Source organism: Onychomys torridus, chromosome 1 (genome assembly GCF_903995425.1).
Source record: "Onychomys torridus chromosome 1, mOncTor1.1, whole genome shotgun sequence".
Taxonomy (NCBI): Eukaryota; Metazoa; Chordata; class Mammalia; order Rodentia; family Cricetidae; genus Onychomys; species Onychomys torridus.
In genome coordinates this window covers 146,356,782-146,381,831 of record NC_050443.1, presented here as the reverse complement: position 1 = coordinate 146,381,831, position 25,050 = coordinate 146,356,782, and the positions used below count along the sequence as shown (strand labels likewise).

Genomic DNA, 25,050 nt, shown 5'->3' with positions numbered 1-25,050 from the left:
ATATTTTAAGAATATCTTAACTTCAAAATGGAAGTCAGAAAATATATTGCATTGGGGGATGGGTTATGCCTTTGTTTCCAAAGGAAAGAAAATGTTATGGTTCTCTTCAAAATTAATAAATATCAAATTGTATTGGGGAGACCTCCTAAGGATCTAGGCTACAGGCATTTAGGGGAAAAGCCAAGAAAGAAGGACAGATAACATATATGCTGATTCCTTGACATGGGAACAACTCTGAGGCTGGGTGAGAGATGATAAATCTTGTTGGCTAATGAATCATCATGACCTGTTATTACATGCCATCCTTTCATATGGCATGGATGCAGATTTATATTACAGTTTGGATATTCAATCTAAACAGACTCTAACAGATGCCTTTTTCTTGCCCAAACAGAACAAAAAATCATCTTTAACTGACTTGTACACACTATACATTCCTTACTTACGTTTTTATATATATAAACCTTTTAAGGTTTATGTGTTTTTCAGAAAAAAAAAGGACTAGGCACCAATAAAGACAAGACAAATAGCCCAGGTGATCCAGCCTCTCAAAATACTTCTGTTGTAGTTTCCTCAAAATTCTGCATCTAGAACAACTTCAAATCTGGTAGCTGAGATGGTTTAGCCTCACAGACTACTCCAGCCAGGACTTCAGATAAGCCCCACACTTTCCCATCACACAGAGACTAAACAAACAATAGTACAGCTAGCTCTCCCAGGACTTGGTCAACATCCCAATTTTCTCAGGGTCCCCTAAAGATGCTGATGCCCCCAGACAATAGGAAGCAGTCTAGAGAACACAACACCTACATTCCCAAGAGATGGGTGGATTATGAATGTTTGTCATTACTGGTCATGGTAAGGGAGGAAACTAAGCAAAAGAGGTTGGATTCAAGGATCCTTTTATGAAAAGAAAAAGGGGGATATGGAAAAGATAGGATAAAAGGGTAGATTATTGGATCTGCTCTAAACTAATAAGTAACTATTAATCTCAAATATTTTACATTGGTATGTATTTTTGCATACTGATTCAAATTTAAGGTTATTTTTGTTAAAGCATACACTTTATATATTCCAACTATTGCTTAAGGTGTTTTAGTATTATTATTGTTATTATATTTGTGTTTTAATTTTACACATTAGTCATGGGTTCCCCTGTTCTCCCCATCCTGCCCCCACCCCCCCCTTCCCTCCATCCCCTCCCATCCATTCCCATCTCCTCCAGGGCCAAGACTCCCCTGGGGATTCATTTAAACCTGGTGGGTTCAGTACAGGCATGTCCAGTCCCCTCCTTCCAGGCTGAGAAAAGTGTCCCTGTGTAAGCCCAAGGTGCCAAACAGCCAGCTCATGCACTAAGGACAGATCCCGGTCCCACAGCCTGGATGCCTCCCAAACAGTTCAAGCTATTCAACTGTGTCACTTATCCAGAGGGCCTGATCCAGCTGGGGGCTCCACAGCCTTTGGTTCATAATTCATGTGCTTCCATTTGTTTGGCTATTTGTCCCTGTGCTTTTTGCAATCTTGGTCTCAACAATTCATGCTCTTACAGTCGCTCGTCTTTCTTGACAATTGGACACCTGGAGCTCCACCTGGGGTGTGGCTGAGGACCTCTGCATCCACTTCCATCAGTTAATGGATGAGAGTTCCAGCACGACTGGTAGGGTGTTTGGCCATTTGATCACCAGACTAGGTCAGATCAGGCTTTCTCTCAACCATTGCCAGCAGTTTACAGAGGATGTATCATAGTGGATTTCTAGGGACCTCTCCAGCACTCTGCATATTCCTGTTCTCATGTGGTCTTCATTTATCATGGTCGGTTATTCCTTGTTTTCTCTTTCTGTTCTTGATCCAGCTGGGATATCCTGCTCCCCTTGGCTTTCTTTCCCTCAAACCTTGCACTTCATTACTCCCACTGTCTTCCAGGTTGTTCATGTAGATCTCATCCATTTCTCTGTCATTGGGTGATCCCTGTGTCTTTCCTAGGGTCCCATTTTCTAGGTAGCATCCCTGGAATTGTGTAGCAATCTAGTCATCTTTGTTTTACATCTAGTATCCTCCTATGAGTGAGTACATATCATGTTTGTCCTTCTGAGTCTGGGTTACCTCACTCAGGATGATTTTTTCTAGATCCATCCATTTTCCTGCAAACCTCAAGATGTCATTGTTTTTCTCTGCTGAGTAGTACTCCATTGTGTATATGTACCATATTTTCTTTATCCATTCTTCAGTTGAAGGGCATCTAGGTTGTTTCCAGGTTCTGGCTATTACAAACAATGCTGATATGAACATAGCTGAGCAAATGCCCTGTGGTATGATTGAGCATTCCTTGGGTACATGCCCAAGAGTGCTATAGCTGGGTTTTGGGGAGATGGATTCCCAATTTTCTAAGGATGCGCCATATTGATTTCCAAAGTGTCTGTACAAGCTTGAATTCCCACCAGCAGTGGAGGAGAGTTCCCCTTGCTCCACATCCTCTCCAGCATAAGCTGTCTTCTGTGTTTTTTATCTCAGTCATTCTGACAGGTATAAGATGGTATCTCAGAGTAGTTTTGATTTTCATTTCCCCAGATAATTAGGGATGTTGAGCAATTCCTTAAATGTCTTTCAGCCATTTGAGCTTCCTCTGTTGAGTATTCCCTATTTTGTTCTATAGCCCATTTCTTAATTGGACTATTGGGCATTTTGATGTCTAATTTCTAGAGTTCTTTATATATTCTGGATATCAGCCCTCTGTCAGATGAGGGGTTGGTGAAGACCTTTTCCCATTCTGTAGGCTGTTGCTTTGTCTTGTTGACCATGTCCTTTGCTCTACAAAAGCTTCTCAGTTTCAACAGGTCCCATTGATTGATTGTTTCTCTCAGTGTCTGTGCTACTGGTGTCATATTTAGAAAGTGATCTCTGGTGCCAATGCATTCAAGAGTACTTCCTACTTTCTCTTCTATCAGGTTCAGAGTAACTGGATTTATGTTGAGGTCTTTGATCCACTTGGACTTAAGTTTTGTGCATGGTGACAGATATGGATCTATTTGCAGCCTTCTACACATTGACATCCAGTTATGCCAGCACCATTTGTTGAAGATTGTTTCTTTTTTCCCTTGTACAGTTTTGGCTTCTTTGTCAAAAATTATATGTTCATAGGTTAATGTGCAGGTTAATGTCAGGGTCTTCAATTCGATTCCATTGGTCCACATGTAGTTTTCTATGCTAGTACCAAGGTGTTTTTATTATGGTAGCTCTATAGTAGAGCTTGAGGTTGGGGATTATGATGCCTCCAGAAGTTGTTTTATTGTACAGGATTCTTTTGGCTATCCTGGGTTTTTTGGTTTTCCATATGAAGTTGAGTATTATTCTTTCCAGGTCTGTGAAGAATTGTGTTGGTAATTTGATGGGGATTGCATTGAATCTGTAGATTGCTTTTGGTAAGATCGCCATTTTTACTATGTTAATCCCGCCTATCCATGAGCTTGGGAGATCTTTCCATTTTCTGACATCTTCTTCAATTTCTTTTTTCAGGGACTTAAAGTTCTTGTCATATAGGTCCTTCACATGCTTAGTTAGAGTAACCCCAAGGTATTTTATATCATTTGTGGCTATTGTAAAGGGTGATGTAGCTCTGATTGCCTTCTCAGCCTGTTTGTCTATTGTATATAGGAGGGCTACTGATTTTTTTTGAGTTGATCTTGTATCCTGCTATGTTGCTGAAGGTTTTTATTAGCTGTATCAGTTCCTTGGTTGAATTTTTGGTGTCACTCATATATACTATCATGTCATCTGCAAATAGGGAAAGCTTGACTTCTTACTTTCCAATTTGTATCCCCTTAATCTCCTTATGTTATCTTATAGCTCTGGCTAGAACTTCAAGTACTATATTGAATAAGTATGGGGAGAGGGGACAGCCTTGCCTTGTTCCTGATTTTAGTGGTATTGCTTTGGGTTTCTCTCCATTTACTTTGATGTTGGCTTTTGGCTTGCTGTAGATTGCCTTTATTATGTTTAGGTATGTTCCCTGTATTCCTGATCGCTCCAAGACCTTTATCATGAAGGGGTGTTGGATTTTGTCAAATGCCTTTTCTGCATCTAGTGAGATGATCATGTGGTTTTTTTTCTTTGAGTTTGTTTATATGGTGTATTACATTGACGGACTTTCATATGTTGAACCACCCTTGCATCTCTGCGATGAAGCCTACTTGATCATGGTGGATAATTGTTTTGATGTATTCTTGGAGTCTGTTTGCCAGTATTTTATTGAGTATTGTTGCATCAATGTTCATGAGGGAGATCGGTCTGTAGTTCTCTTTCTTTGTTGCATCTTTGTTTGGTTTGGGAATCAGGGTAATTGTAGCCTCATAGAAGGAGTTTGCTAATATTCCTTCTGCTTCTATTGTGTGGAACAATTTAAAGAGTATTGGCCTTAAGTCTTCTTTGAAGATCTGGTAGAATTCTGCAGTGAAACCATGAGGTCCAGGGCTTTTTTTGGTTGGGAGACTTTTAATGACTGATTTTATTTCCTTAGGGGTTATTGGACTATTTAAATGGTTTATCTGGTCTGATTTAACTTAGGTATGTGGTACCTATCCAGAAAATTAACCATTTCTTTTAGATTTTCCAGTTTTGTGGAGTAGAGGTTTTTGAAGTATGACCTGATGATTCTCTGGATTTCCTCATTGTCTGTTGTTATGTCCCCCTTTTCATTTCTGATTTTGTTAATTTGTATGCTCTCTCTCTGTCTTTTGGTTAGTTTGGATAAGGGCTTGTCTATCTTGTTGATCTTCTCAAAGAACCAACTCTTTGTTTCATTAATCCTTTGTATTGTTCTCTTTATTTCTATTTTATTGATTTCAGCTCTCAATTTGATAATTTCCTGGAGTCTGTTCCTCCTGGGAGACTTTGCTTCTTCCTGTTCAAGGGCTTTCAGGTGTGCTGTCAAGCCACTAGTGTGAGATTTCTCCAGGTTCTTTATGTGGGCCTTTAGTGCTATGAATTTCCCTCTTAGCACTGCTTTCCTAGTATCCCATAAGTTTGGGTATGTAGTATATTCATTTTCATTGATCTCTAGGAAGTCGTTAATTTCTTTCTTTATTTCTTCCTTAACCCATTGGTGATTCAGTTGAGCATTATTCAGTTTCCATGAGATTGTAGGATTTCTGTATTTCTTTTTTGTTGTTGAAATCTAACTCTATACCATGGTTGTCCAATAGAACACAGGAGGTTATTCCAATTGTTTTGTATCTGTTGAGATTTGCTTTGTGTCCAAGTATGTGGTTGATTTTAGAGAAGGTTCCATGGGGTGCTGAGAAGAAGTTATATTCTTTTTTGTTTGGGTAGAATGTTCTGTAGATATCGATTAAGTCAATTTGTGCCATAACATCAGTTAAGACCATTATGTCTCTGTTACATTTCAATTTGGCTGATCTGTCCAAACGTGAAAGTGGGGTGTTGAAGTCTCCCACTATTAATGTGTGGGGTTTTATATGTGATTTAAGCTTTAGTAATGTTTCTTTTACATACGTGGGTGCCCTTGTGTTTGGGGCATAAATGTTCAGAATTGAGACTTCATCTTGGTGGATCTTTCCTGCAATGAGTATGTAATGTCCTTCATCATCTCTTTTGATTGATTTTAGTTTGAAGTCTATTTTGCTGGATATTATGATGGCTACACCAGCTTGCTTCTTAAGACCATTTGATTGGATAGACTTTTCCCAACCTTTTATTCTTAGGAGGTGTCTGTCTTTGAATTTGAGGTGTGTTTCTTGTATGCAGCAGAAAGATGGGTCCTGTTTCCATATTCATTCTGTTTCTCTGTGTCTTTTTATAGTTGAATTAAGTCCATTGATATTAGGGGATATTAATGAACAGTGATTGTTCGCTCCTGTTATTATTTTTATTTTTTGATGGTAGTGTGTGTGTACTTCTCTTCTTTGGGGTTTACTGCTGTGGTGTTATCTATTGCCTGTGTTTTCATGGGTGTATCTGCCTTCCTTAGGTTGGAATTTTCCTTCTAGTGCTTTCTGTAGGGCTGGGTTTGTGGATAAGTATTGTTTAAATCTGGTTTTGTCTTGGAAGGTCTTATTCACTCCATCTATGATGACTGAAAATTTTGCTGGGTATATTAGTCTAGGCTGGCATCCATGGTCTCTTAGTGTCTGCATTATATCTGTCCAGGTCCTTCTGGCTTTCAAAGTCTCCACTGAGAAATTGGGTGTTATTCTGATGGGTTTGCCTTTATAAGTCACTTGGCCTTTTTCCTTTGCTGCCCTTAATATTCTTTCTTTATTCTGTGCGTTTAGTTGTTTAATTATTATGTGGCGAGGGGACTTTTTTGGGGGGTCTAGTCTGTTTGTTGTTCTATATGCTTCTTGTATCTTCATAGGCATTTCCTTCTTTATGTTGGGAAAGTTTTCTTCTATGATCTTGTTAAATATATTTTCTGTGCCTTTGAGTTGGTATTCTCCTTCCTCTATCCCTATTATTCGTAGGTTTTGTCTTTTCATGGTGTCCCAAATTTCTTGGACATTTTGGGGCATGGCTTTGTTGGTTTTAGTGTTTTCTTTGACTGATGAATCTATTTCTTCTAACATATCATCAACACCAGAGATCCTCTCTTCCACCTCTTGCATTCTTTTGGTTATACTTGCCTCTGAAGTTCCTGTTCGTTTACTCAGATTTTCTATTTCCAGCATTTCTTCTGCTAGTGTCTTCTTCATTTTTTCTATTTCCCTCTTCGGGTCTTGGACTGTTTCCCTTGCTTTTTCATGATTTTCTTTCAGGGACTTATTGTTTTGTTCTGCTTTAATTGTCCTGTCCTCTAGTTTTTAATACCGTTCTTCCCATTTTTTGTTTGTCTGTTCCTCCACTTTATTTTTTATTTCTTCTATATAAGGCTCTAGACTCTTCATGATGTTACTTATAAGGTTGTTTTCTTCTTCTTCTTCCATTCCATGATGTTCATGTCTAGCTGTTGTGGGAGGTCTAGGTTCTGGTGATGCTGTATTGCTCTTTATATTGTTCTATGTACTTCTGCCTTGACGTCTGCCCATCTCCTTGTGGGTTCGTTCTTGGTCTTGTCAATGTACTTGCTCCAGATAGAGCTGACAGATTTAGGGATCCTCTCTCTGTTCCAGATGGAAGCTCTGGGCTGGATTGGAGCTCTGGTCCAGATGAGAGTGCTGGACAGATATGAGCTGGGGGGCTGGACCCTGAGTCTCAGGAAGTCCCTGGGGTCTCCTTATCTTGTCTAGATGGAGCTCCTCTTGTCCAGATGGGAGTTCTGGGACAGGATGGAAGCTCTGGTCAGATGGGAGTTCCAGGGCAGCTTGGAAGCTGGGGGCTGGTTTCTGAGTCTCAGGAAGTGGCTGGGGGTCTCCAACAGATGGGTGTGGGGTCAGGGCATGGAAGTTGTAGGGTTCACCAGAGGGTCTCGGAGAGGGGGAACCTACCCGGTGGGGGTGGGGTGTCCTGCCCTATGGCCAGAACCTGGGGCCCAGTTGGGCAGGTCTTTCCTGGAGTGGCTGGTGCCCTGGCCTGTGACCCAGGTGCTGGCCTTTCCGCGTGTGACCCCAGGCACTCACCTATTGTCCAGGTGGGAGTTCCAGGGCAGGATAGGAGCTGGGTGCTGGTCTCTGAGTCTCAGGAAGTGGCTGGGGTCTCCTTATCTTGTCCAGATGGGAGCTCCTCTTCCTTAATGTGTTTTTGTATATCGATACAAATTTAAGTTTATTTTTGTTATACTGTATATATGTTGCTACTCTTGCTTAAGGTATTGTACCTATGCAACTAATTTAAAAATGTAATGTATAATTAAGAAATACAGGTTAGTAGTTAATTATCTATAATAATCAAACTTGTAGTCATGGTAGGTAAGTTTTCAGAGTTAAACATATATATTTTTAGACAGATAGATGGTCCTCAAACACTTCAAAGACCTATAGAATATGGCATTTAAGATGTTTTAATAACATAAGGTTTTTCATGACAATGAGATACATCTGTTCCTGGCAGCACCAATTTACTTCAAAACAGGATGATGGGCATTGAAGAACCTTCATATGGAGTTTGCTTTTGTTGTGGCAAAGTAAGCCAATGGGTAATTGCTTTGACTTGACTATTGACAATATGCTGTCCAAACTGGACAAGGAGGGTACAGAAGAAAGTGACTGCCAAACTTTACTAAGACAAGGTAGGGCAGTCCTTGAAAATTCCTGCTTCACTGAAGTCTGTCAGATATGCCCATATGCTAAAGGTGGATGCCCCAGTGTTGCAGAGGAAACTTGGGTGACTGTCCAGGTAGCCAGCTGTCTCTGTCATTTCTGTAGTTTTGTAAGCTGTTTGCTCTGCACTTCCTGTTTACTCAGGTAATATATCCTTTTCAGGTCTCTGACCGAGTTGAATACAAGATATAGTTACAGTTTTCCTTGTTACCAAATTAAAAAAAAATCTTATAAAAACGTATAAAGTGTATAAGGTTGAGAGACATAAAAGCTTAAATTGTTTATCTAAGAAAATGTTTTGAGGTCCAAAAAGATGATTTTAGGATGGTAATACAAATTTTGATAGAAAATGGTTTAAACTTTAAACTCATCAAGATAAGACAGATAATAGAGTATTTTCTCCAAATATGCCAAATACAAATGGACTTGAGACTGTGTATGTAATTCTTACCTCATAATTGTTCTTATTGTATATAGTTTTACTGTATTAGAGTTAAAAACCTTTCCTTTTTAGTTAGACAAAATGGGGGAAATGTTGTAAGACATTTGATTACACTGTGTAAAGATGTGTCACTCTGATTGTTTAATAAAAAGCTAAAAAGCTAATTAGGCAGGGAGAATAGGTGGGACTTCCAGGCAAAGAGAGGAACTGAGGATGAATCTAGGCACAGAGGAGATGCCAGGAGATGCATAACAAGTTGGAGGCACAGAATGAAAGAAAGGTAAAAAGCCACATGGTAAAATGTAGATTAATAAAAGCATGGTTAATATAAGTTGTAAGAGCTAGTGGGACAAGCCTAAGCTAAGGCTGAGCTCTTGTAATTAGTAATAAATCTCCCAGTCATTATTTGTGAGTTGGCAGCCCAAAGAAAAATCCATCTACATAGGAGGTGGAGGTTTAAGTTCAAAGGGTCTGTTTACCAATGTGTGGATACAGGGGAACTGAAATAATAGTGCATTAACCCAGAGAGCAGCAGATGGAAGGAGACTCAGTAGGATGGTTAGCCTAGTGCCGTCTTAATAAATGTCCTGGCCTTACTCTCTCCCTTTGATTATAAATTCTGTGTCAGTGCACCTACCCATGGAAATCGTGCGAGGGTATGCTTCATGGACACCAGGAAGGAAGTCGAGAAGAGTGAAACCGTCGAGAGAGAAGCTGGCACGAGGAGACTGAGTTTCAGCTCCTTTGCATCTTCCTCCCATCTGTGGTCCCTATCCCATGCACTCATAGCAACTAGCATAGCACTCACAGCAGAGCATCAGTAATATTTGGTAGCTCAGTATTTTTTAGACTCCACCATTTTAAGTGATCATCAGTATTTCTTCTAGATTTTGTCTTCCTCCTCTTCCTAGAGAACCTTAACTGTACCTTACTCCAATGTTACCTCTGTGACTATGTCCCTGTCTCAGTTTCTTCTCAGCCTTCTTCACCAATAAAAACAGAAGCAGCAGAAACATCAGTAGCAGCAAGAACACAACAAAAACATAACCATCTAAGCCAGTCAACTCCACTATACCAGAAGTCTCAAAAAATCATCAAAACTCTACAGCAGCCATCTCAGCTGATTATACTTAGTGGTTACATTTTTCTCTATTTCTCCTAATACTGCTTTTTAAGCCTCTACTTCAAATTAAGATTGTGGATACTTACTAGTGTCCTTTCAGCTTCTTTACTGTGCTAGAACTTCTAGCCTACCTTACCTGTTTCTTATAGGTAAGCATTATGGCTTCTGAAGTCCACAATAAACTTCCATGATTATATGATTATATTTCTCAAACACGACTGCCAAATATAGAGGTGTGGATTTTTGAAGAGTTGCTAACAAGTTGTAATGTTTTGATTAAATGACTAACTTAAAATATTTCTATAAAATTACTCATACTTCTGTTGGGTACTCTCTGGCTGGCTTTCGGCAGGCAGAACTCCCACTTAGCATTAGGCTCCATTTTTGATCCACTTATCCACACATCACTCAGTACTTCACTCTCTGTAGCTGGAGCCTGAGAAACTGATGCAGTTTTTGTGTTCTAGAAAAGCAATGCTGTGAGTTTGGGGTCTCTGAGTCAGTGTTGACTTAAAGGAAAAGACAAAGAATTTCATGCAGCTTTATTAGTTTGAACTTAAAAGTTTCTTAATTTCAAATATGCATGTTTAACCTGATTAGAAATTCTTTGTCATACATTTTTATGTATCTTTTCTGAATGATTCACATCAAAATTTCTTCTTCCACCAATCTTCGGCACAAATTAGTGTTCATCAAGTATTATTTTTTTCTGGGTGAAGAATGATATAACATTTAACAAGAAGTCTGTAATTACCATGTCACACATTTGAAGCTACAAATAGGGCAATCCTATAAAGTATATTCAAACTGTCTGTATTACTTTACAATTTCTGAGTGAGGCAAAGGTTGTAGTGCCAAACAAGAGTACTGAACGAAATGCACTAATCATCTTGGAAAAGAATTTATTTTTCTGATCTTTGTGAAACGAGTACTCAGAGTTCCTCATGATTCCATCTCAGTGAATCTCCAACTTTCTAATTAATCTTCACCCAGAGAAAAGGAGGAAAAACAAAGTAAATACATATCGTATTAAATTTGAGTTTTTCATTATTCTTTCAGGGTCATTTATATTTCAAACTCTGTAGGATTTACATGTATCTCAGGAACCTTTGAAAATGTTAGAGATCTGAAAGAAACTATTGACCATGAACAGCTGCAAATGTGATTTAAATATTAGGGGTCTATAAAAACTTATTGTAAGGCTGCTTGTAAACAATCTTTGGTTGTATATATTTAATACGGCAGATTACCTGTTATATTGGGCCAAAGGTATCCAAAAATAGATTCTAGTCAGTAAAGCAAGATCCGTGAAGCCCTTAAAACATGATCCTAATCTTTTGTGGATGAAAGTACTCAACGAAGCTAACAGTGTTCAGTGCATGGTCTGTCACTTTACTGCAAGTGTGTGTGTGTGTGTGTGTGTGTGTGTGTGTGTGTGTGTGTGTGTTGGCCCCTCCAAACAAAGCTGATAATATACTAAACAAAAGTTTTAGAAAAATATTATATTACAACAAAACAAAATAAAAGGTATCAAAAGAAACATATACAAAATAAAAAATAAATACATGTACTTTCAGTCAGTGATTTTTTTTTCTTCTGTCATGGCTATAGTTCATTATTCAAAAATACTTGTAAGTATGAAAACCTGAAGTCATAGCCCGTAACAGTCAGCATAATTGTTTAAAAAAACCATCTAAAGGAAGGCTTAGGTAGTATTTATATAGGCATAGTGGTCTAGCCCAGACCTGGGAGCTGTGTCTTTTAGACTTTATTCCAGGTTGGTGGAGGAAGAGGAAGACCAGAATTCATCAGTTAAATAATTTAGTTCAATTAAATAATTTAGCTCAATTAAAATCACTTTTCTGACCACTGATAATTGATAAAATTAAAGTGATTTTCCTTATGATATACTGACACTAATTAATGGCTATGATTCAATTGATAACAATTCATGTTCATCATCTTGTAAAAATCTAATTAGAGTTCACAGACTGCTTAAATCCCAGTAGAGCTATTTACTATTTTTATTTAGAGTCAGTATTTTTGTCCATTTTTCTCTTTTATAAAAGTATCAGCTAAACATATCTCTACTGAGTACTTTGAATCTGTTCTTGTTTTCATCTTTTAAGGTCCGTGGAGATTAGAACTTCAGAATTTGAGATTAAAGATCTTTGATGTGTGATACAAATTTGATTTTCTTCCATTCCAGAAGTTCTTGATTTTTTTAATTTTATTTTTTACGTGTGTGTGGGGGGAGGGGCAGTGGAGGGTGCGGGGTACACAAGTACCACAGCCTGTGGGTGGAGATCTAAGGACAATTGGAGGAGTTGGTTCTTTTTTGTTCCTACCATTTGAGGGCTGGGGATCAAACTCAAGTCATCAGGATTGGCAGCAAGTGCTTTTGCCCACTGAGGCATCTTGTTTGGTCTCCTTTGAATCTTAAAAGAGATCTAGAGAGCTTGCTTGACTTTTACAGTGTGGTCAGAGTTCCTGCTTTCTCAAGTTCTCCTGTGTTACCTCACAAGGTTACATAGTATTTATCACCTTTCCATAGATCGAGGTTCCAAGAGGGCGGTAGGAAACATTTCTTTGAAGTATTCTAAAGTGCACTTTGAGTTCACAAAAGTGTTTCCCTTTTTCTTGAGATGCTGAGGGTTTTAACGTGGCAGAATGGATCTTTTTGAGCAGTGAATCAACTTCATCTACTTCATGGTATGCCTACATCTTTGAAAAAAAATTGCCAGGCATAATTTTCTTATTCTTTCTCTGAACTGAACTAAAAACAATGAAAAAGTGGGCTAATCAAATAGTAATGTATTAAAAACTTGGCTAATGAGAGATTTTGGGGATTTAGGGGTATGTAAAATCAACACATATTTGTGAATCGCAATTTTGATAAACATAAACATTTATATACATGTTAAGACAAAAGGAACAGCAGCATCCTTCAGTAGAAATCTTGAAACACTACAAATATTGTGTGTATATTGTCCAATTCAGTTGCCCTCTCCACATGTAGTTTCTGAGAACTTAAAATGTGGCTGTATGAATTTTTCATGAAACTAATTTACAATTAAATTTTAATAGTACATGGATAGTAGCAAACAACTTGGAGAGTGTGGGGCATTCCTGTCACCTTAGAAGGTCTCACCCGCTCTGTCAGTATATCCCACACTGTGGCCACTGCCCATCACCGGAAAACATTGGTTTTCCTTGGACTTGGACTTCATCTAAGTGAATTTGCACATTTGTACTCGGCCTCTTTTGTCAGACATAATGATTCTGAGATGTATTCGTGTTGTTTTGTATATCAATAGTCTTTTCAACTGTTCAGTTGCATTACAATGTGTGACTCTATCACAATTTGTTTATGTATTCTTTAGCTGATAGACATCTGACATTTGGATTGTTTCCAGATATTTGTGTTTAATGGTGCAAATACTGTACTTGATGTTCTGAATTAATTGAAGAGCTGTATGCATGTATAAATTTTACTTGGTCTTGAGCAATTGCAGTCAATTCATTATTCTATTATCATCTTCATGCACTGGAGTGAAAGTCTAATTTCATGATATATAAGAATAGACAGACTTCAGGCTGGCTGAATAATCTGCTGTTTTGTAGAATCTAATGAAAACACAATTAGAAAGATGAATTGACCAAAACAGTTACTTACTGCACTGTTTTCTAAATCGAAGCGTGCTTTCTGTGGGGTGCTCCAGAAGACAGAAATTATGTCCATACTTTATTTGCTTGGGTGCTTGAGGACTATGAGCCACCGTGCAGTGTCTTTGACTTATACCACTCTGGTCATTGTTGATAATTATCACATGTCCACAGGATTCCATGTCCAGAAAAGTCACTGAGTAATCTAGACTCACTAGCAGTTTGAACCCCATATAGCAGAAAGGAAACCTTTACGTCACATATGAGAACAAGATTCTGTTGTACGCCTTAACTGAAGAGAACAGGTAGTCAAATGGAAGATTTTAAAACAGGTGTGATTTCTGCTTTACAAAGGATTTGCTACTATTTTAATGGTAAGCTGCTACAGCATACATTTTCAAAACTCTCCTACACAATTTTTTTGGAAGAAATGCCATGGCATATCAGTAGTTTATCTTTGCATACACATTTTTCTTTTTCTCAAGCATTAATATTGACGTTCTTTATTAGTTCTTGAATATGCAGTAGGAGTCCATAGGAGAAAATACCCTAGCAGATGATGTCGAAAGGGAAGTTTACCTTTAAGGATATGCTATCGCACTTGGTAAATTATAGACAGAGGGAATCTGTTGCTTTACCTCAAGTGTTTCAGACACAACTGTGTTTGCCCATAGCTCTCCCAGTCACTGCAGTCTTAGAGCAGAAACAAAGTTCAAAGAAAACAAGAATTAAAATTCACAGAAAAACTAACTGCGAATTGTATGCACAGGAGGTATGTCTGCCTCATATTTAGAATTCAGAAAAAAAATGTTGAATTGATAGTTTATTGAAATGTCAAGGAATGTAAAATACCTTTCTTGAGCTCAGATTATATTTTTCATTATAAAAACAATAGTTGTCAAAGCTCTGCTGGGTCTTTCCTAAGACTCCCTAACAAGTTATTTCTGAAATATATGTATGATACGTATGAAGATACAACCACACAGCTTTAAAGATGATCTGAAAAGAGTTCCTGTCAGAACTGACTATTGAGAAGCAAAAGGATTTGCTTAATGTGTGTGTATATATATATATAATATATATATGTATATTATATATATATATTATACATATATACATGTATACAAACATATAATCTTATCAGTCTATTATGTTTTGAATTCTATAGCTTGCATTGTAGCTTGGCTATTTGAACTAGTATAATGGTAACATTGAAATTAAATATTAACCTTACTACAATTAGAAGACATACATCTAATTCTCATAAAAGGAAAAATATCCTAACTGTAAGAATTCATGTAAATAAAAGTATGCATTCTGAAAGTGAAATGATGGTACCAGAAGCTAGGAATAAAGAAGTCTCTAAATTGCTTGAAACTGACGTTACAATGTTCTGAGCGCAAAGGTCACACTTTTCCTAAAGGACACTGCCTCAAAGTATCTATTTATACCCTCGAGACAGTTTTGCACAAGCTTCATTATGTGGTTTCCTTTCGGGAAGATTAAAAGCAGTAAATTAAAAGGGTGGGGAGGATAACAGAACTCTGCTCACTGAGAGCTGTGAGAAGCAACAGCTGACGAGGTGGGGGGGCAGGCACACTAGCAGACAATAGGGCTGCAGCAGCAAAGCTGCTCAGAGCCTGGGAGTGTCATCCAGCAGTCCTAACCAGCATCCTAGCAGAGGATTCGAGCTGTAAAAGTTGCAAAAGGAACATTCTATATGTGAAGAGTTTTAACCGCTGTTAGTCATCAAGGTGTCATTTTTGTCCACAGTGGATCATGACCTCCTTTAACTTTAGCCCATGATTGTTTTCACTGTTAACTACTGTATCCTAACTTACAATCAAGACTACAAATCATTGCGAAACTATCAAAGCCTTCAGTATTACCCTAAAATCTATTGTCTAATAGTTGGTTCCTAGAATGTCTTTACCTAGTATTTCATGGCACAGAGAGGCAAGATAAAAATGACGGCTTGTTTTCCCTAAAATGAGAATATTATGTATCCAATAAAACAGGTGTCAGGATTAAATGAGATAATGTATGTAAAACACTTAGCACAAGGTCTGGGGCACAGGAAAAGAGCTCAGTCTTATTTTAACAGTGAACTCATGCCGGCCCAAATCCCTTATTTGCAGGTGCAAAAATTAAGCCTCAAGAGAACTGACTTCTTAAGGCTCTACTTCCAATATGTTATTGTCTTGGATAAGCTGCTTAGCTGCAAATGTTGGAGCTTTGGGGTATTGGCGAGCCCGGGGGCACGTGCCTGCTGGACTCCAGTGTGAGGAGAATTGGACGAATATGCTTGAACCAGGAGGTATTAGGAGCTGTGCCTTATCAACCGTAGTTGGAGGTACCAGGTTGTGTGCTAATAATGTTCTTCATGGACGGAAGCCATTCTTGTCTCAAAAAACGGTCAGACACAGCTCAGGACCCTTAGCTAGCCTAGGCTGTTAAGCAACCGGATACCAGCAATAGGGTACCGGGTCTAGCTCCAATCCATCCCGTCAACTCTGAAGGCGGGTTGAGCATCTTACGGGTTACCCAAGCGTTTCTCCGGGAGGTCGAGCCCACCCCCGTATGGACCCTCAATCCCCGGGAAGCACAAATCCCCTTCTCATCAGCACTTCCTCCGGGTCCTGCAGGGAGATAACGTGGCCTCTCGGTTCACAAGGAGGGCTCCGCCGTCGAGCCGGACGGGCCACACCGTTCGCGCGCCCAGGCTCTCGCTCCCTAAGATGGCGGCGAAGGCACCGCTCACGCCCCGCCGCCCGCGCTCCGGGAGCTGCGGCCTCAGGAGGCGCAAGAAGGCGAGCGCGCGGCCGGTGGAGGGGAGAGCACGGCCGAGTCTCCGGAGGCCCGCGCCGGCCGCAGAGAGTCTGGGAAAGGGATCACCCGCGAGGCAAAAACGACCGGGGAACACCACCGGCGATCACGGAGAGGAGGGGGAGGGAAAAAAAAAAAAAAATCTGGAGGTGGGGGGGAGAGGAGGCGGAGCGTAGCACATCCGGGCCCTTCTCCGGATCCGCCCCGGAAATGACGTCGGACAGGGGCGGAGCCCGCTCTTCAAAGTGGGGTCTGCCCCCGCAGTAGCGCGCGTCTCACACAGTGTTGGGGCCGTCGTCACTCCCCCTCCCTGGCTTCGCGGTTTCCCTCTCGGGGCTGCGGGGCTTCTGGGCACAGAGCTGGCTGCAGAGGCAGGCGGGGCTCGTTTCACGGAACGTAGCCTTCCTCCCCTAGCGCCTCAGCTTCCCCGGCTTCCCGGCGTCCGCACTAGCGTTCCTCGAGCCTGACTCGCACTGACCCCGGGCCCGCCAAGTCTAAGCGCGCCTCGGGGGACCCGACGTCGGAATCCCGACCGCGGCCCCCGCCTGGGCTCCGAGCTGTCAGTCACGGCGCCGAACCCGCTTCTTCCGGCGCTCTCGGGCCCGCCCTCTCCCCTCCTCCCTCCCCCGCCCCTCCCCGCGCGAGTGTCTCCCTCTCCCTCGCTCCCTCTCTCTCTCCCTCTCTCTCTCTTTTGTGAGTTATAGCAACCGTTGCCTTGTGAATCAAGCGCCATAGTCACCGTAGTCCTGGCGACTGTTACCCATCAACAACAACTACTCCTCTCCTCCTCCTCCTCCTCTTCCTCCTCCTCCTCCTCCTCCCCACCACCACCATCTCCATCACCCACCAACAACACCACAATAATCCACAGCCAAGGTGAATATTCTTCGGTCTCTACATGTGTGTGGGAGCGTGTGTGTCCGTGCGTGTGTTCGTGGGTGCGAGCGAGCGTGGCTGTTGCGGGGTCTCCCTCCTGACACCGGCTGCGGCCGCTCGAGGGGCTCGGTCCCCGGGGCTTGTTTACAATGGACCCGCGCGCGGCGGGCTCGGGGGTGTGGGCTCCGCGCGCCTGCCCGCCCGGCCTCGGCGCTCTGGGATGGAGCGGGAGCCGGGGCTGCGGGGCGAGCGGGCTAGGCTAGGAAGGCGCCGCTGTCCGTCGCGGGTGTTGGAGCGTGCCCCCCCAGGTCTGCGGGCACTCCGGAGGAGGGGCAGGTGGAGAGCAGAAGGGGCTTGCTTTCTCCCTCGCTCTTTCTTTAATTCGCTGCTTTGCAAAGCTGCCTGGTGGCTGCTGCTGTCCAAATCGAAATAGACAGCAGTGAGCAGGGGAGGGGGCCCCCAAAAGGTGCTGTGCTGTTGTTGTTGTTGTTGTTCACTTGCGGGGCCTTGTTGGGGGGTTTTGTTATTTTTATCCTCGTAGCTCGGTGAACTTTTCCCGCAAGCCCGCTCCTTTCCTTGTGGCCCCTCTTTGCCTGTCGCTAAACGGGCCGCACTTCTTTGACCATCACCGGCCTCACGGGATTCTTTTCTTCTTTTAAAACTGTATTTTTCTTTGTGCTGCAAACAGTCTTAATATCCATTCAGCAGTCTTCCCTCCCCCCCCCCCCCCTTTGCACACACATTGAAACCAGGGGCCTCTGCTGCTCTGAGAGATTTTTTTAAGTCTCTCTGTCTCTGCCCTCTCCTCCCCTCTCCTCCCCTCTCCTCTTCTCTCTCTCTCTCTCTCTCTCTCTCTCTCTCTCTCTTTCCCTCTCTCCCTCTCTCTCCCCCTTCCCCTTCCTTTTCGGCGAGTGTGTGTGTGTGTGAGTGAGTGTGAGTGAGTGTGCGCGCGCTTGTGATTTAAACCGGATGCAGGGCATCTGTGCTACTTGGGTTAGTGGTTCCTGACAGCGCTTTATCCTTCATGTGGAGATGGGAGGGGTAGTCCTGAGGTTCTGTTTCACTTTGATGCACCTCCCTCCCCGCAGGAGAGTGTTAACAATTTTCATTGTGGTTTTGAGACTTTGTCTGTGATGCACAGGGAAAGGACACAGGGAAGCTTTGTGAGAACTCAGTTCACAACGCTGTTTGTGATAGTTAGGCTACTTTGAGAGTTTTTTTTTCTCCCATCTTCATCTCTGTTCCTTGGAGAGTTGAAATTGAAGTCAAGTTGTTCATAAAGAATGTATGAAGCTTCTCAACTCGAAACGTGTGTATATTTCACTTTCTTTGTGGCTGTTAAGATCTAGGCATGTATGTACTTAACATTCTTTTTGTTGACTTTCTGGTTTTCTTTGGACAATTATTTAAACCTGCTCTGAAGAAAAAACTTCCTTTTAAAGTATTTCTTTGGAGAAAATAGTTGCCTTCCTCCCCCCTCCCCCCATGTAGATTTGAATACTTACCAGTTCTTAAGTAGTGTCATCTTCATTGGAGCTAACCGAGTTTTAGAGATCCTTTAATTTTGCTCATTTTCAGCCTAACAGTCAATAGTTTATCAACAACAAAAAAAATTGATAATGACTGTGAGCTAAAACAAATATAATGTACTATTATAGTTGCACATATGAAATTTCCAATTCAGATTTTAAAGTGCTAATTTAAATAATCTTTTTAACAGCAAACATTTATTGATTTAACTGACAGAGAAGCCTGTGAATAATGTGACAGTATTAATTATTCCTGAGATTGTCAATGAAGAGTTTGGGTAATTATAATGCTATTAAGGCTAATATTTTGTAAAATAAGAGTTGGGGTGGTTGGAAAAAAAAACCTTACTTTTTAATTCATTTCTGTATGATTGTTATTTTAAATGAAGGTGATATTCGGTTCTGAAAGAAGTGTTTGGATCTCCTAACAGTTACTCATCCCTTCCCCAACCTGTCTTCGATGCACATCTCAAATACTAACTTGTGTTTTTTTCCCTTTCCTTTTCTTTCTTCTTTTTCCTATTTTTTTTTTTTTTAATTTCTTGTTCAGATGAGTGTCAAATGCCTGAACACTTTTGGATGGTGAAGCTCCTGGGTCTGAACTTAAAAAGAGTTTTGCTGTCTTGGGACAGTTTTAGATCTGATGCCATTTATATAAGTTTCAGCTAAATGGATTGTATATGCTAAAATGTCTTTGCTTAATATCTTTATTTGCAATGTCCAAGAATGTTTCAGAGACATTTCACTCATCAAGTATGTGTCAGCTTTCTCCAGATTTAGTGTTTTTTTTTTTCTTTTCTGTTTACAAGTTGATTTGAAAGTGAATGTGACATGGGATTATATTAAATAGCCTGTCCATTTGAAACAAATCTTTGTGTTCTAAGAGTTGATATTAGAGATACTTTGGCTTCTGATAAGGTAACATTAGTTTTATGGATTGATTAACTTAGAATTTAAAAATTGACCTTTAAAATTAAATACAAAGTTAAATACCATTTAGTTAATTTTTTTCCCCCACAGTATTTTCTGAGGAGGGAGTATACTATGCATTGGCATTCTTTGTTTTCAGTGTTTTAGACTAATAAATCTGTGAAAGTGATCATGCTTTGAAACTAAACATATTAAATAGTAACATTTTGAGTAGCTGAGTATTTGTGATTCAGAGTGTGCCATGATGTCTATCTCAGTCTTTTTGAATTACACCATATCTAATATACAGTTCTATTAAATAGGGAATAGGCATAGTAAATTTATATATGTCTAATCAATTAGTGCATTCCTAGAAACTTTCTATCATTTCATACTGCTTTCTTGGCATGAGGTATTTACGCCTAATTTCTACAGTAGTGTATTTTTAATCCAGTATTCAAATACTCTTGTATTCTATGATGTGGAGGCAATCACAAGCTTTATAGTTTATAAGTGAGATAGTGAGATATTCTTTAACTTTACTCAAACAATCTTTTTTAAAACTCTAAGTTAATTGGGGCACTTTTTTTTTAAACACTGAAAAGTAAAAATTTTCAGGTCATATATGCTTAAAAGGATGGATCAGAGTAACAGATATGTGGGGATAGTTAATTTTCTTCCTGAATACTCTAGTAGCACTGTGACTTTGTAATATTCATAATGAGAATGTATTACAAGAAAGGAGAATAAGAAATAAGTTTTAAATTATGAAGTTTGCTAATTTTTTTATGCTGAGCATTTGGCTAAATATCCTTTATTCACTTGCAGTTACATTAAAAATAATTTTCCTTACTGAAATATTTGCCTTAGCTCTTTAAATCTTTAGGTATGTATTCCCAGTTGTCATCACAAAATAGGTGTTAAATTCTTTTCTGTTCACAGGTGCATAGTGTTCCCTTATTTTGGAAAACTAGATGAAGTGGATTTGACTAAATGTAACTTGTCAGAGGCAGATGGCTGCTTTAAGCAGGTGGCAGTCTCACTTTTTCCTGGCATTGTTGTGGAACTTGCAGTGGGTCACAAAGGGCTGTCCAAAGCAGGTGGCATCATGTTGAGTTTGTTATATCATCTTTTAGTTAATTATTTTCACAGGGAGAGGGTTCTTTTTATATGTAAAAATGGAGCACTACTAGTCTTTGAAGTGCTCTAGATTTGTAACCGAACTCTCTAGCTTTTCTTTGTATTGCTGCATTTTCAAACTGTAGAAATTGTAGATTTATTTGCTTAACACCTATCTATCCATCGTTATAAATAATGATAAACTGACTTTGAATTCAGGAAAAGATGTAGCAACAGTTTATATATTCAAGTCAAGTTTATCATAGCAAAAACAGGTAGGTTTGAGTAAAATGAAATTTAGCTTTTATAACCATTAATGCCATTCCTTCAAGAATTGTATTGATAGCATTATCTTAATTTAAGTTATATAATTGGAAAAATGTATTACTTTGGTTGGTTCAGTATTTTAAAACTAAAACAAATTTTCTGACCACAGTTGCTACAAATTTTATAGTGATATTTTAAAAATACATTTTTTTATTTAAACATGTTAAGTATATGTACCTGAATTAATTCAGAAAGTATCACCCTATTGATTGCTAAGATTTATTTTTGACTTATGATTTTATCCTTTTACTTGTGGGAATTTTATATATCTTATAATGGATACACCAGAGGGTGCTGTGCTGTTTGCAATATAAGATTATTTTCACTAAAATGTGAATTGATTAGAACAATTATGTAAAGAAAATTTTAGCCACTTATACATTTAAGCATCTGGCTTACTTCTATGAAGTTTAGCATTTAATATACTGTTTTTCTTGGCAGTTTTTTTTTTGGCGGTGGGGGGGGGGGACCTGCCTGTACAAAGAGTATGTGTAACACATTAGATCCAGTAATGAGCTATAAAAAATGAACCCTGAGAGCATAGGCTTGGCAGTTTAATGTTAGCATTTAGTCCTACGGTTGTATACATTGGTCATATTATGAGGATACTTCAGTTTTACGTCCTGGAACTTGAGTTACCAATGCTTGTGAACCTTCATGTGGTTGCTGGGAACTGAACCTGTGCTCTTAATGTTGAGCTTTCCCTCCCACCCTGAAATTTTGTTTTTAAGTGTCAGTTTCCATCTTTTGAGTGGCATCTTCTCTGACTGAATATACTTTTACACAGTATATACTAAGTGGCAATCTTTAAAACAGTAGTATTTTCTTCACAAAAGCTTGGAATAGTGTAGTTACATTGTACAAACTTCAGTTTGAGTAATGATACACCACTGGCCCCACTGAGTTATAGTATTTAATTGTGATATTTTTAAAAAGTATCTATAAGCTGTAACAATTTGTGTGCAGGAACACCTTGATCCCAGAACTTCAAAAGAGAGTAGCATTCCCCCCAACCCCCATATGGGTCTTACTATAGTAGTTTAGAAATTTTCTTTAAACTATAATAATTTAGTCATTTTTCTTTAAATGATAAAGTCCTATGTAGTTTGTCATTTTATGCTACTGAGGTTTGAAATGTATTTGTGGATGTATTACAACTCTTTGTATTTGAAGTCTTACATTTCATATCAAAGTATATGTAATGTAAGCTGAGAAAATAACTTATATTAGAGTATTGATAGGTGGATGGGACATCGTGTTAATAGGCTAAGTGCACAGGCTTTAGAGTCAGAGTTCAGTTAATCTCATTAACTGTGTGACTGTGGACAAGTTAGTTGCTTTCACTTAGATTATTGCCTGACATCTGTGCAGTGTCAAAGATATAAATTCATGTGCTGTATGTTGGTCAGTTTGAGAATCCATGCTTAGTGTTTATTGGGTATTTCAGAGAAGAAATTTCTTCCATTCTTTTTGCTACCTAAGAATCATTTTGATCTAACCTTCCCTTGACATAGGACTTGAGTTTTGAAATATTTTCCCACTAATCTGTCATTAAATACTTACTCTCATTTACTCATTTAAAAAATTAAAACAGTTATGAAGCCATCATTCAGAGGCTCAGATTACCATTTGATAATCTTTTTTTTTTTTTACCATACTAAATTAAAAGTATGCTATTCCAAAGCTATGTCTCAGTTTTGTTCCATTGGCCTATGACAGACTCTTTTTTTTTTTTTTTTTAACTGTGTTTACATAACTTTTCTGGCCTAAAGATTTTGTGTAGAACTAATGATGTAATGTTTCATTCTCTCTTCTATTGTTTATTTTTTTTGTCCCATATATATTTTCTCTTCATATGTTACATATTAATGTATTTGAAATATCTGGAGTTCTCTTCATCAACTTCATGCTGCATGCAATCTTTACTATGTAGTGACAGTAAATAGTCTAGACAGTTTTAAAAAATGAATTCATTAGCAATTATTCTACAATCTTATAATGTGCCACTTAACACCTTTACTAAGGGGGATACATGAGTTTACCACTGATACCCTTGTTTAGCATTGATGAATAGTTTACTAACTGCTACTTATGTAGTAAAATAACTTTAGAACATAACCAGGATAACTTAAATATGAAATATTACACAAGAAAATGCTATCTTTTGTTCTCTTTATGTGTTAAAAAGTTTGAAATAACATTTTCAAGTTGGCTGCCACATGTAACGGTGCTGTCCGATAGTTATATTGAATAACTAACTGTATTTCGTTTTTCTGAGCAATTTGACTAGTAGTAAAGTATTTTTCTCACTTTAGAGTTATTTAAATTGTCCTGAATCTTAAACTGGAAATAGGATTTATTTGTTCTCTCTGTGTATTCCAGGCCAGCCTTAAACTCATGATCCTCCTGCCTCAGTCTTGTGGGTGTGGTGATTACCTGTGCCTTGCTACTCTGCTCAGTTCAAATGTGATAGATTTTCAAAGGAGCCTTGAAGAAGGCTAGGAAATGTGACTTAAAAATGAATATACTGTACTACTTCCAAATGTCTGTTTTCTTTTTGAGGATTTCTACCTTCTTGAACAGAAATGTAACATTATTTTATGAGTGATGTGATCTGAATGTTGTTTTTTTAAAAAAGATTTCTTACCCTGGGTGTGGTGACACATGCCTTTAATCCCAAACCCTTAGGAGGCAGAGGCAGGTGGATCTTTGTGAGTTCAAGGTCATCCTATTCTACAAAGTCTAAATTGAGTTCAGGACAGCCAGGCTGCTATACAAAGAAACACTATTATGGTGGTGGGGAAATGTTTTCTTCTGGGTGTGTTTTGGCCTCTGGCAAAGTACTTAAGGGTGAAATGTTCAGGCTAATCCAAAATTAATATGTTTGTACATTTACCAATAATACCTATGATGACTCTTAACGCCAGTATTCTTTCTTTTATAGAAGCAGTTATAGCCAGCCAATACTGCTTGCCTTTGTTTTATAGTGCCTGGTCAGGGATTCCCAAGGGTTCTTACATTTCCTGCTTAGGCAAAATGTAAGTATGGGATAATAGAAGCTTAACCAGGAACATTAAAACAGTGGGACAACAGGCCTGAGTAAAAGTGAGAGGCCACAGATACATTCAGCAATGATAGAGAAGAAAGGAAAGAATGTTACTGGACTCAGAAGCAAAGGGCTCCAAGAGTGTGACCAGATGAGCGTGAAGAAGAGGACAAAGGTACCCAGTTTGCTGCTGACTGAAAGTGTAGGCTAGTTACATAAACTATGTGAGTTCAGTTTCTTCAGCTGTAAGATGAACAGTAAGACTATGTGATCTCCAAAAGTCTTTGCAACCTATGAATCCATGTCAAGATTAGCCTGGGAAGAGGAAGCATGCCAGTGACATGGAACCAGGAATTGGTGTGTGGTTTATCTGTGGCCTCAAACTCTAGCATGCTGCTACTTACTTGTAGGCCTGTTTCTCTCTGTCTCAGTCTCTCTCTGTCTCTCTGTCTCTGTCTCTCTCTGTCTTTTGGAGAGCAACAAAGAAAACCCAGAACCCAGTGATAATGCAATGGCTATGCCTATAGCAAGGTCTGGGAGTTCTACCATTTTGGTAATTTCTTTAGAGAGTGGTGGCCAAGTACTCTGATTTCCTCACCCACATAGGAGTGAGCTGAGCCTCACAGCTTGAGCTCCTGCTGGAACTAGCTTCTCTAAGTATGTGTGCCAGACAAGTGTCTGACAGTTGGGGCTCCTGTTGCTCACCAGTGAGATATTTAAAACAGGACACAATTTCCCCAGTGTGTGGATAGACAGAGGACAGGGTGGGAGGGTGTGGGGAGAGGCAGGCGCTAAGGCAGGAAACATTTTTGTACTTATGAAAGAGCATATATTCTGCTGTATCACATCTCTTACCAGCTTATATAGGGAAGTGTCTGGAAGATAAAGAAATTGTAATTCTTATTATTTAAAAGTTGTTTTGATATTTCAATTGGTTAATAAAAGCAGATTAAAGTTTCTGGGTCTCATTTGGATTTGTA

The 25,050-nt window shown here is 39.4% G+C and overlaps 1 protein-coding gene across 7 annotated transcripts in view; it reads left to right on the top strand.

Annotated features, from left to right (window-relative positions):
- Positions 1-17,096: 17,096 nt before the first annotated feature.
- Positions 17,097-25,050, top strand: part of Rfx3 (regulatory factor X3) — a 252,369-nt gene continuing 244,415 nt past the window's right edge. For 2 of the 7 annotated variants that reach the window (XM_036208653.1, XM_036208626.1), the window contains exon 1: positions 18,086-18,449. In XM_036208653.1, the coding sequence (XP_036064546.1) occupies positions 18,428-18,449 (22 nt within the window). In that variant the 5' untranslated portion in view covers positions 18,086-18,427. Of the gene's footprint in view, positions 17,141-18,085; positions 18,450-25,050 lie in introns of those variants that run through there. The other 5 variants (XM_036208665.1, XM_036208682.1, XM_036208635.1 and 2 more) reach the window with 5 other exon arrangements.